This window comes from Esox lucius, chromosome 19, assembly GCF_011004845.1.
Source record: "Esox lucius isolate fEsoLuc1 chromosome 19, fEsoLuc1.pri, whole genome shotgun sequence".
In the NCBI taxonomy this organism is placed as follows: Eukaryota; Metazoa; Chordata; class Actinopteri; order Esociformes; family Esocidae; genus Esox; species Esox lucius.
Genome location: NC_047587.1, coordinates 35,168,779 through 35,181,522, shown reverse-complemented (window position 1 = coordinate 35,181,522; position 12,744 = coordinate 35,168,779). Strand labels below are relative to the sequence as shown.

Genomic DNA, 12,744 nt, shown 5'->3' with positions numbered 1-12,744 from the left:
ATGTACTCTACACCAACGTTTTTGTTGTTTTTAGTTATATTGTTTTCTTCCCCCTCAATACAACTTTCTTGCATGCACAGGGCCTGACGTCATCAGGAACCTTACAATTACTGAAATCAGGTCTTATTCTGTGTCTCTTAACTGGACTGAACCATTGGGAAATAGTTCCTTCTATATAGTAGAATGGACTGATGGCAGTATAAATGAGAATACAACTACCCTTGAGACACATGTTAATGTTACTGAGCTGACTGCTGGAATGAAGTACACATTTAGAATTATCGCAGTGGCTGGTGATAATACAACTAATGGATATGCTTCTGAGAAAGCAGTCTATTCAAGTAAGCTTTTCCATTGGTTCATAATATGCTCTGAAGTTCAATCATGTAATGAATCTCTGTTCATCAATGAGAGTGGCCCAATAGAATAATGTTTATTTTGTTTCTTTGCATATTCTGTTAAAGAAAACTATGCATGATTCCATATTTTATAAGCAATTTTTTTCCTAAAGTATAATTCATTTCACTGCTATATATAGGACCGTCAATCATTTGATTGTAGTATATATTCTATTCTGTTGCTTTTAGGTAAATATAAATTATACATTTTTTAAATTACAGCCATTGATTGATTAATTGGACTACAATTTGAAATATACCAGTTACATTGCCAAAATATTACGTATCCATTAATCCTAATGGACAATTATTTAAATGTAACTTTTTTGAAAGTATTTATTCAGAGCAGATATAGCTTTAGCTATGCTGCTAGGGAAACAATGGGAGTGTTAGAGCCTATAGATGATTCAAACCAAACAGTAAATCTGTTAAACAGTGTATTTCATTAACAACAATGCTTTTTTCATGCTTTTCAAATGAAATATTTCCCCTTTCAGCATACTTGAATTTATAGTAACTAATTTGATGACATATTTTGTTTATCTTTGCCCAAATGCCCCTCTCTTGCACGCACAGAGCCCGCAACCATCAAGAACATAAATGTTGCTGGATTTACAATGTCGTCTGTGTCTCTGAGCTGGACTCAACCCGAGGGAGACAGGTCCTTCTATAAAGTAGATTGGACTGGTGGTAGTGTCAATCACAGTATGAATACCACATCAACCTCAGCCAACATCACTGGGCTGACCGCTGGATTGCAGTACACATTCACAGTAACAGCAGTAGCTGGAGATAATGCAACTGTAGGAGATAGCAGTGAAATTACTACATTTACAAGTAAGTCTTTATTTTTATTTTATTTTGATTGTTTAGCCCCTCTCTTTGAAACTATAGGTTGTTTTTGCAGAACTCTACACACTAACCTTACACCTTACACCAAACCAGCAAAACATTATACATCACTTGCAAAAGCAAACAATTCTTGCAAAACTCTTCAAACTCTTTCAAAAGTGTGTTTTTGCTACAATACAGTACCCATAAACCATCATTTGAATAAGCGCACGAAGCGCCAACTACACACTGATGAATGAAAATCACTTGTAGCTTTTGCTTGTTCTGTGTGCAGGACATAGCAGATTGCAATTAAGTTTTGTCATACATGTTGTAAACACACAGGCATCCAAATGTGTAAAGTATGGATGTGTATTCAGAACATTCTATCAATTCAAATTATGGGAACAAGTTATTTTCTTTTCTCAAAACGCATCCATTAATCCTAATGGTCAATTATTTAAATGTAACTTTTTTGAAAGTATTAATTCAGAGCGGAGATAGCTTTAGCTATGCTGCTAGGGAAACAATGGGAGTGTTAGAGCCTATAGATGATTCAAACCAAACAATATATTAATCCAAGTGTAAATATGTACTCTACACCAACGTTTTTGTTGTTTTTAGTTATATTGTTTTCTTCCCCCTCAATACAACTTTCTTGCATGCACAGGGCCTGACGTCATCAGGAACCTTACAATTACTGAAATCAGGTCTTATTCTGTGTCTCTTAACTGGACTGAACCATTGGGAAATAGTTCCTTCTATATAGTAGAATGGACTGATGGTAGTTTCAATCACAGTATGAATACCACATCAACCTCAGCCAACATCACTGGGCTGACCGCTGGATTGCAGTACACATTCACAGTAACAGCAGTAGCTGGAGATAATGCAACTGTAGGAGATAGCAGTGAAATTACTACATTTACAAGTAAGTCTTTATTTTTATTTTATTTTGATTGTTTAGCCCCTCTCTTTGAAACTATAGGTTGTTTTTGCAGAACTCTACACACTAACCTTACACCTTACACCAAACCAGCAAAACATTATACATCACTTGCAAAAGCAAACAATTCTTGCAAAACTCTTCAAACTCTTTCAAAAGTGTGTTTTTGCTACAATACAGTACCCATAAACCATCATTTGAATAAGCGCACGAAGCGCCAACTACACACTGATGAATGAAAATCACTTGTAGCTTTTGCTTGTTCTGTGTGCAGGACATAGCAGATTGCAATTAAGTTTTGTCATACATGTTGTAAACACACAGGCATCCAAATGTGTAAAGTATGGATGTGTATTCAGAACATTCTATCAATTCAAATTATGGGAACAAGTTATTTTCTTTTCTCAAAACGCATCCATTAATCCTAATGGTCAATTATTTAAATGTAACTTTTTTGAAAGTATTAATTCAGAGCGGAGATAGCTTTAGCTATGCTGCTAGGGAAACAATGGGAGTGTTAGAGCCTATAGAAGATTCAAACCAAACAATATATTAATCCAAGTGTAAATATGTACTCTACACCAACGTTTTTGTTGTTTTTAGTTATATTGTTTTCTTCCCCCTCAATACAACTTTCTTGCATGCACAGGGCCTGACGTCATCAGGAACCTTACAATTACTGAAATCAGGTCTTATTCTGTGTCTCTTAACTGGACTGAACCATTGGGAAATAGTTCCTTCTATATAGTAGAATGGACTGATGGTAGTGTCAATCACAGTATGAATACCACATCAACCTCAGCCAACATCACTGGGCTGACCGCTGGATTGCAGTACACATTCACAGTAACAGCAGTAGCTGGAGATAATGCAACTGTAGGAGATAGCAGTGAAATTACTAAATTTACAAGTAAGTCTTTATTTTAATTTTATTTTGATTGTTTAGCCCCTCTCTTTGAAACTATAGGTTGTTTTTGCAGAACTCTACACACTAACCTTACACCTTACACCAAACCAGCAAAACATTATACATCACTTGCAAAAGCAAACAATTCTTGCAAAACTCTTCAAACTCTTTCAAAAGTGTGTTTTTGCTACAATACAGTACCCATAAACCATCATTTGAATAAGCGCACGAAGCGCCAACTACACACTGATGAATGAAAATCACTTGTAGCTTTTGCTTGTTCTGTGTGCAGGACATAGCAGATTGCAATTAAGTTTTGTCATACATGTTGTAAACACACAGGCATCCAAATGTGTAAAGTATGGATGTGTATTCAGAACATTCTATCAATTCAAATTATGGGAACAAGTTATTTTCTTTTCTCAAAACGCATCCATTAATCCTAATGGTCAATTATTTAAATGTAACTTTTTTGAAAGTATTAATTCAGAGCGGAGATAGCTTTAGCTATGCTGCTAGGGAAACAATGGGAGTGTTAGAGCCTATAGAAGATTCAAACCAAACAATATATTAATCCAAGTGTAAATATGTACTCTACACCAACGTTTTTGTTGTTTTTAGTTATATTGTTTTCTTCCCCCTCAATACCACTTTCTTGCATGCACAGGGCCTGACGTCATCAGGAACCTTACAATTACTGAAATCAGGTCTTATTCTGTGTCTCTTAACTGGACTGAACCATTGGGAAATAGTTCCTTCTATATAGTAGAATGGACTGATGGCAGTATAAATGAGAATACAACTACCCTTGAGACACATGTTAATGTTACTGAGCTGACTGCTGGAATGAAGTACACATTTAGAATTATCGCAGTGGCTGGTGATAATACAACTAATGGATATGCTTCTGAGAAAGCAGTCTATTCAAGTAAGCTTTTCCATTGGTTCATAATATGCTCTGAAGTTCAATCATGTAATGAATCTCTGTTCATCAATGAGAGTGGCCCAATAGAATAATGTTTATTTTGTTTCTTTGCATATTCTGTTAAAGAAAACTATGCATGATTCCATATTTTATAAGCAATTTTTTTCCTAAAGTATAATTCATTTCACTGCTATATATAGGACCGTCAATCATTTGATTGTAGTATATATTCTATTCTGTTGCTTTTAGGTAAATATAAATTATACATTTTTTAAATTACAGCCATTGATTGATTAATTGGACTACAATTTGAAATATACCAGTTACATTGCCAAAATATTACGTATCCATTAATCCTAATGGACAATTATTTAAATGTAACTTTTTTGAAAGTATTTATTCAGAGCAGATATAGCTTTAGCTATGCTGCTAGGGAAACAATGGGAGTGTTAGAGCCTATAGATGATTCAAACCAAACAGTAAATCTGTTAAACAGTGTATTTCATTAACAACAATGCTTTTTTCATGCTTTTCAAATGAAATATTTCCCCTTTCAGCATACTTGAATTTATAGTAACTAATTTGATGACATATTTTGTTTATCTTTGCCCAAATGCCCCTCTCTTGCACGCACAGAGCCCGCAACCATCAAGAACCTAAATGTTGCTGGATTTACAATGTCGTCTGTGTCTCTGAGCTGGACTCAACCCGAGGGAGACAGTTCCTTCTATAAAGTAGATTGGACTGGTGGTAGTGTCAATCACAGTATGAATACCACATCAACCTCAGCCAACATCACTGGGCTGACTGCTGGATTGCAGTACACATTCACAGTAACAGCAGTAGCTGGAGATAATGCAACTGTAGGAGATAGCAGTGAAATTACTACATTTACAAGTAAGTCTTTATTTTTATTTCATTCTGATTGCTTAGCCCCTCTCTTTGAAACTATAGGTTGTTTTTGCAGAACTCTACACACTAACCTTACACCTTACACCAAACCAGCAAAACATTATACATCACTTGCAAAAGCAAACAATTCTTGCATAACTCTTCAAACTCTTTCAAAAGTGTGTTTTTGCTACAATACAGTACCCATAAACCATCATTTGAATAAGCGCACGAAGCGCCAACTACACACTGATGAATGAAAATCACTTGTAGCTTTTGCTTGTTCTGTGTGCAGGACATAGCAGATTGCAATTAAGTTTTGTCATACATGTTGTAAACACACAGGCATCCAAATGTGTAAAGTATGGATGTGTATTCTGAACATTCTATCAATTCAAATTATGGGAACAAGTTGTTTTCTTTTCTCAAAACGCATCCATTAATCCTAATGGTCAATTATTTAAATGTAACTTTTTTGAAAGTATTAATTCAGAGCGGAGATAGCTTTAGCTATGCTGCTAGGGAAACAATGGGAGTGTTAGAGCCTATAGATGATTCAAACCAAACAATATATTAATCCAAGTGTAAATATGTACTCTACACCAACGTTTTTGTTGTTTTTAGTTATATTGTTTTCTTCCCCCTCAATACAACTTTCTTGCATGCACAGGGCCTGACGTCATCAGGAACCTTACAATTACTGAAATCAGGTCTTATTCTGTGTCTCTTAACTGGACTGAACCATTGGGAAATAGTTCCTTCTATATAGTAGAATGGACTGATGGTAGTTTCAATCACAGTATGAATACCACATCAACCTCAGCCAACATCACTGGGCTGACCGCTGGATTGCAGTACACATTCACAGTAACAGCAGTAGCTGGAGATAATGCAACTGTAGGAGATAGCAGTGAAATTACTAAATTTACAAGTAAGTCTTTATTTTTATTTTATTTTGATTGTTTAGCCCCTCTCTTTGAAACTATAGGTTGTTTTTGCAGAACTCTACACACTAACCTTACACCTTACACCAAACCAGCAAAACATTATACATCACTTGCAAAAGCAAACAATTCTTGCATAACTCTTCAAACTCTTTCAAAAGTGTGTTTTTGCATCAATACAGTACACATAAACCATCATTTGAATAAGCGCACGAAGCGCCAACTACACACTGATAGTATGAATGAAAATCACTTGTAGCTTTTGCTTGTTCTGTGTGGAGGACATAGCAGATTGCAATTAAGTGTTGTCATACATGTTGTAAACAAACAGGTATCCAAATGTGTAAAGTATGGATGTGTATTCTGAACATTCTATCAATTCAAATTATGGGAACAAGTTATTTTCTTTTCTCAAAACGCATCCATTAATCCTAATGGTCAATTATTTAAATGTAACTTTTTTGAAAGTATTAATTCAGAGCGGAGATAGCTTTAGCTATGCTGCTAGGGAAACAATGGGAGTGTTAGAGCCTATAGATGATTCAAACCAAACAATATATTAATCCAAGTGTAAATATGTACTCTACACCAACGTTTTTGTTGTTTTTAGTTATATTGTTTTCTTCCCACTCAATACAACTTTCTTGCATGCACAGGGCCTGACGTCATCAGGAACCTTACAATTACTGAAATCAGGTCTTATTCTGTGTCTCTAAACTGGACTGAACCATTGGGAAAGAGTTCCTTCTATATAGTAGAATGGACTGATGGCAGTATAAATAGGAATACAACTACCCTTCAGACACATGTTAATGTTACTGAGCTGACTGCTGGAATGAAGTACACATTTAGAATTATCGCAGTGGCTTGTGATAATACAGCTAATGGATTTGCTTCTGAGAAAGCATTCTTTACAAGTTAGCTTTTGCATTGGTTCATAATATGCTCTGAAGTTCAATCATGTAATGAATCTCTGTTCATCAATGAGTGTGGCCCAACAGAATTTATTTTAAAATAAATATGTGTGATTCCATATTAATTTCTTAGTGTTTTCTTAATGTAAAATTCTTATTGGCGCGATAAGACGTTCTATCATTTAATTGTAGTATATATTCCATTGAGTTACTTTGAAGTAAATATGAAAGTTATGTGTTTTTTGAGGCAGAAATCATTGCCACTTTATGTAGCGTTGTACAGTGGGGAGAACAAGTATTTGATAGTGTGCCAATTTTGCAGGTTTTCCCACTAACAAAGCATGTAGAAGTCTGTAATTTTTATCATAGGTACACTTCAACTGTGAGAGACAAGAATCCAGAAAATCACATTGTATGATTTTTAAGTAATTCATTTGACTTTTATTGCATGACATAAGTATTTGATATATCAGAAAAGCAGAACTTAATATTTGGTACAGAACCCTTTGTTTACCATTACAGAGATCATACATTTCCTTTAGTTCTTGACCAGGTTTGCACACACTTCAGCAGGGCTTTTGGCCCACTCCTCCATACAGACCTTCTCCAGATCCTTCAGGTTTCTGGGCTGTCGCTGGGCAATACGGACTTTCAGCTCCCTCCAAAGATTTTCTATAGGGTTCAGGTCTGGAGACTGGCTAGGCCACTCCAGGACCTCGAGATGCTTCTTACTGAGCCACTCCTTAGTTGCCCTGGCAGTGTGTTTCGTGTCGTTGTCATGCTGGAAGAACCAGCCACGACCCATCTTCAATGCGCTTATTGAAGGAGGTTGTTGGCCAAGACCTTGCGATACATGGCCCCATCCATCCTCCCCTCAATACGATGCAGTCGTCCTGTCCCCTTTGCAGAAATGCATCCCTGAAGAATGATGTTTCCACCTCCATGTTTCAAGGTTGGGATGGTGTTCTTGGGGTTGTACTCATCCTTCTTCTTCCTCCAAACGAGGCGAGTGGAGTTTAGACCAAAAAGCTCAATTTTTGTCTCATCAGACCACATGACCTTCTCCCATTGCTCCTCTGGATCATCCAGATGGTCATTGGCAAACTTCAGATGGGCCTGGACATGCGCTGGCTTGAGCAGGGGGACCTTGCGTGCGCTGCAGGATTTTTATCCATGACGGCGTAATGTGTTACTAATGGTTTTCTTTGAGACTGTGGTCCCAGCTCTCTTCAGGTCATTGAACAGGTCCTGCTGTGTAGTTCTGGGCTGATTCCTCACCTCCCTCACGATCATTGATGCCCCACGAGATGAGATCTTGCATGGAGCCCCACACAGAGGGAGATTGACCGTCATCTTGAACTTTTTCCATTTTCTAATAATTGGGCCAACGGTTGTTGCCTTCTCACCAAGCTGCTTGCCTATTGTCCTGTAGACCATCCCAGCCTTGTGCAGGTCTACAATTTCATCCCTGATGTCCTTACACAGCTCTATGGTCTTGGCCATTGTGGAGAGGTTGGAGTCTGTTTGATTGAGTGTGTGGACAGGTGTCTTTTATACAGGTAACGAATTCAAACAGGTGCATTTATTACAGGCAATGAGTGGAGAACAGGAGGGCTTCTTAAAGACAGGTCTGTGAGAGACGGAATTCTCATTGGTTGGTAGGTGATCAAATACTTATGTCATGCAATAAAATGCAAATTAATTATTTAAAAATCATACGATTTTCTGGATCTTTTTTTTAAATTCCGTCTCTCACAGTTGAAGAGTACCTATGATAAACATTACAGACCTCTACATGCTTTGTAAGTAGGAAAACCTGCAAAATCAGCAGTGTATCAAACACTTGTTCTCCCCACTGTATATAGTAGAATGGACTGATGGCAGTATGAACAGGAATAACACTTCCCTTGCTGGAATCAATTACACATTTAGAGTTATTGAAGTGTCTGGTGATGGCATGACTATAGGCCAAAGGAAAATGGCTTTACTATTTACACGTACAATGTCATTTACAATATCCAGGCTCTGAGATTCAAGTCCACGTGTCAGTATGTACTGTAGACCTGCATGTCTGTTTTTAGGGTGACATAAAATGTTTTGTTGAATGCCAATGTACTATCCACTCCCATTTTCCTCTCTACAGAGCCTTCAGTTGTCAGCAACCTCAGTGTGGTCGCCACCACCACCTCATCTGCGTCCCTGAGTTGGTCGCCACCAACGGGAAACTTCTCCTTCTATAAAGTAAACTGGGATGGTTTTAGTAATCAAACCTCAACAACAAATTTCACTGTTTCTAGTCTCAGTGGTGGCAGGTGCCTAAACTTCACGGTCACCGCGGTCGCTGGAGACAACACCACTGTAGGAGATGGCAACACAGTAAACGCTTGCACATGTAAGTCCTCTTTTAAGTCTGACTATTTTATTCAAAAGGTGTGGAGGCACCGATAATGCCGTCCTAGTGACAGCTATGATCCATGGCGGCCTTGTCCCCATTTACGTCATTGCAATGAACCCTTCTGATTTTGCCTCGGTAGATCCCACACAACCTGGGAACATTATGGCAGCGACACAAGGGACCACACAGCTTAATGTCAGTTGGACCTTGCCTGGTGGGAGAGTGGACTACTACAATGTCCGCATCTCAAATGCTACTTGGAACAATACCAACGGTCAGATCAACCAAACTTGGGCAATCTTCACTTTGTTATTACCCGGGCGAGTCTATGGCGCCACAGTGACCGCTGTTGCTGGATCCCTCAGTAACCAATCCGCTAAGGCCCAGTTAGCCACAGGTGAGTCATTATGGCAGGAGTGGGGCTTTACTGTCATTTTATTGTGGAGGTTCTGAAGGCACAGTGGTTTATAGTTTGGAGAATTTGAATGCGAGAGTGTACAGTAGGTATGTTCTCGCTGTTTGTCCTGAGAGATGAAGTTAAGGACTTTTACATAGAATTGTCCTTTTCAGTCGGTCACTTCGGTGCTGCTCAAACAGGGTGGGCATTCTCACCTACGAAAGCCGTTGTTGAGTGATTAGTTAGGGTCTTGCTCGCATTTTGTCTCAAACCTTGTTGTAGTGATGAAACAGGGATGTAGTGATCTCTCTGCATCCCTTTTTAGCTTTTGCAACTTTCCTAGCATCTCTGTCGTTCCTCCGTCACAGTACCCACCCCACCTGGTCCCCTAAACATCACAGAGAGGACGACCAGCTCCATCTCCATCCAGTGGACAACACCTGATCAAATGACTAATGCTACAAACATCTCCTATAACATTATCTACCAGTCAGATGCGTCTGTTGTTGGTAACCTGTCTTCTTCTACCCCGAGCTACAACCTGACCTCTTTAGTGTCTGGAAGTAACTACAACATCAGAGTAACAACAATAGGACCCCAGAATTTAGGAAGCGAGCCTGTTAATACGTCTGCATGTACTTGTAAGTACATTTGGATCAACTGTAAAGTACATTCTCATGGACATTTTGACCCGAAATACTTGTCCTCACATGGTTGAATGGAAAAGTTTCAATTTAAATTTGCCTTACCAAAATATTATTTCCTGTCCTAGTAAAATCACAGATTGAGCCCCCCCCTCCTTTCTTCCAGTGGCCAAGCCGGTGTTGAACCTCACAGCGAAACCATTATCCAGCTGGTCAGTTTTTTTAAAGTGGGATGCACCTGCGGATAATCAGTCCTACAGAATCCAGTACAAAACTGCTGCTGTCCTTGTACAGAACAACACTGTCAGTACCACCTTCAATGTCTGTGGTCTACAACCTGGGACTGGCTACAACTTCACCGTTACCACGTTAGCTGCATCGGGATGCGAAGCAAATCCAGTACCCTGCTTTAGCTACACAAGTAAGCCCGTACTTTAAACATCTAAAGGGATGGATCTCCAGGATTGTTGGACTGGGATTTGAAGCGCTCTTAATTCAGCAAGCAAACAGCCTTAACTTCAGGGTGGTTAAGAGGTGTATAAAAGTAGCCACTGAATTATCTTGTGTCATAGAATATACTAAAACGATATCTGCGCTCTTTGCCATTCAGTGCCCAAGGCGGTCGGTAACCTCACCGTTGTGTACAGCAACACAACCGCTGTCAGCCTTTCCTGGTCCCAACAGGATGACTGGAAACCCACCTACTCCTACCTGGTGGCCACTTCCAACAATGGTCCTCAGTGGAATGACTCAACCCCGTTCTCAAACTACACCTTCACCTCACTTCAGCCTGGGTACAATTACAACTTCACGGTGGCTGTGGTCAACCATGGGGTTCAGTCTGAAACTGTATGGATTTTGAATTACACAGGTAAAGTTGCCTTTTCTTCCTTCTTCACATAGCACTTCACATAGCATGGAAAGGTGATGATCTGTATTTCCCATCTAACCCAACTGAAAGGATAATTTACACACAGCATCTACTGAGTTACTCTGAAATGTTAAACTGTACCGTCTTCTGTCTACCGTTTCAGCTCCTTCGGTGGCCACCAACATTTCCGCCATAGGGACAACCACCACAATGAATGTGTCTTGGGATGCCGCGGTGGGTCAAGTGGACTCTTACACCGTCACAATCTACAACGGCAGCCCGAGGGCAAACCAAACCGTATACCCCTCTACAACAGCGGTGTTCTTGAACCTGACTCCAGGGACGCTTTACGTGGTCAAAGTGGACACCAACAGTGGACCGCTCACAGTTTCAGCGCAGAATATTTCGAGTGCCACATGTAAGTCAGTTGATATTTTGATAACAACCGAGGTTTGATCCTAACTCCATTGGTTCAGTTGCTGCTGATTAGTTGCTGATGGTTTTCTCAACAGCATGTAGAATTCTAGGGAACGTCCTCCAGCAGTCTGTTCCATAACTGACGTCTTCCTGGTTGGTTCCCAGATCCCAACCCTCCTGGAGCCATTAATGTCCAGTCCCAGAACATTAATACCATCAACATCAGCTGGTCCTCACCCATTGGAATGGACCAAGTGCAGTACAACTTCTCTGTGTACATTTTGGGCAGGCAGAACCTGACCGGATCCAGCTGGTTCCTGCTGGATAACCTCCAGTGCGGAACACTGTACAACGTCTCAGTGGTGACAGTCGGAGTGTTAAACTACTTGAGCGCAGCGGTGACAAAACAAATATATACAAGTGAGTGAATATTGAAGACGCATCCTCACCTTGTCCACACATGTGTCATTTAACAAACTCCCCCTCCCCCCCTTCTCCCCCTCTCCTCTCCCATCCCCTCCCTTCTCCCCCTCCCTTCTCCCCCCTCCATCCCCTCCCTTCTCCCCCCTCCTCCCCTCCCTTCTCCCCCTCTCCTCTCCGATCCCCTCCCTTCTCCCCCTCTCCTCTCCCATCCCCTCCCTTCTCCCCCTCCATCCCCCCCCTCCTCCCCCTCTCCTTCCCTGTTCCCTCCGTTCCAAACATCATGCCATTCTGTGTTCCTGTCTCCCTCTCCACCAGTGCCAGAGTCAGTCAACCCATTAATCTCCAACAACGGAAACAGTAGCATCACAGTGAACTGGACAGCGCCCTGCGGGAATGTGGACCAGTACGTGGTCAATTTGAGCGACAACAACACATACTCTAATACAGCAACCCTGATCTCCAGTTGGCTGTCGTACACATTCCAAAACCTGTCAGCCGGCAGACTGTACACAGCCATGGTGACAACGGTCAGCGGGCCCTTCAATACGACCTCCATCCCCGTGACGACGGCCACCTGTGAGTATGAGGGGAGACAGCCGTAGTTTTGTCCCTGTGTTCAGTTTGACTTTTCAGGCCTCAGGGCGAGCGACGGTGGTTATGTCCCCCCCCCCCCCCGAGTGACAGCTGGCTCAAATGGCAGCATCGGCAGCTTGCAGTGGCATTCCCGGTGGCAGGTTGAGATGCCACAGCATCTGCCCCGTTAGCAGTGGCATTTTTAGTGGCAGATTGAGATGCCGGTGGCAGGTTGAGATGCCAACGATTTTTCCTGAGATGCCACGGC

At 40.6% G+C, this 12,744-nt stretch overlaps 1 protein-coding gene across 6 annotated transcripts in view; it reads left to right on the top strand.

Moving 5' to 3' along the window:
- LOC105009875 (protein tyrosine phosphatase receptor type J) overlaps positions 1-12,744 on the top strand; it is a 66,685-nt gene that overhangs the window by 32,614 nt on the left and 21,327 nt on the right. For 2 of the 6 annotated variants that reach the window (XM_034288185.1, XM_034288188.1), the window contains 14 exons: positions 975-1,235; positions 1,900-2,160; positions 2,825-3,085; positions 3,750-4,010; positions 4,644-4,904; positions 5,569-5,829; positions 8,900-9,148; positions 9,291-9,548; positions 9,917-10,189; positions 10,359-10,613; positions 10,803-11,063; positions 11,227-11,481; positions 11,646-11,900; positions 12,219-12,479. In XM_034288185.1, coding sequence (XP_034144076.1) covers positions 975-1,235; positions 1,900-2,160; positions 2,825-3,085; positions 3,750-4,010; positions 4,644-4,904; positions 5,569-5,829; positions 8,900-9,148; positions 9,291-9,548; positions 9,917-10,189; positions 10,359-10,613; positions 10,803-11,063; positions 11,227-11,481; positions 11,646-11,900; positions 12,219-12,479 — 3,633 coding nt within the window. Of the gene's footprint in view, positions 1-80; positions 342-974; positions 1,236-1,899; positions 2,161-2,824; positions 3,086-3,749; positions 4,011-4,643; positions 4,905-5,568; positions 5,830-8,899; positions 9,149-9,290; positions 9,549-9,916; positions 10,190-10,358; positions 10,614-10,802; positions 11,064-11,226; positions 11,482-11,645; positions 11,901-12,218; positions 12,480-12,744 lie in introns of all 6 variants that reach the window. The other 4 variants (XM_034288183.1, XM_034288186.1, XM_034288184.1 and 1 more) reach the window with 4 other exon arrangements.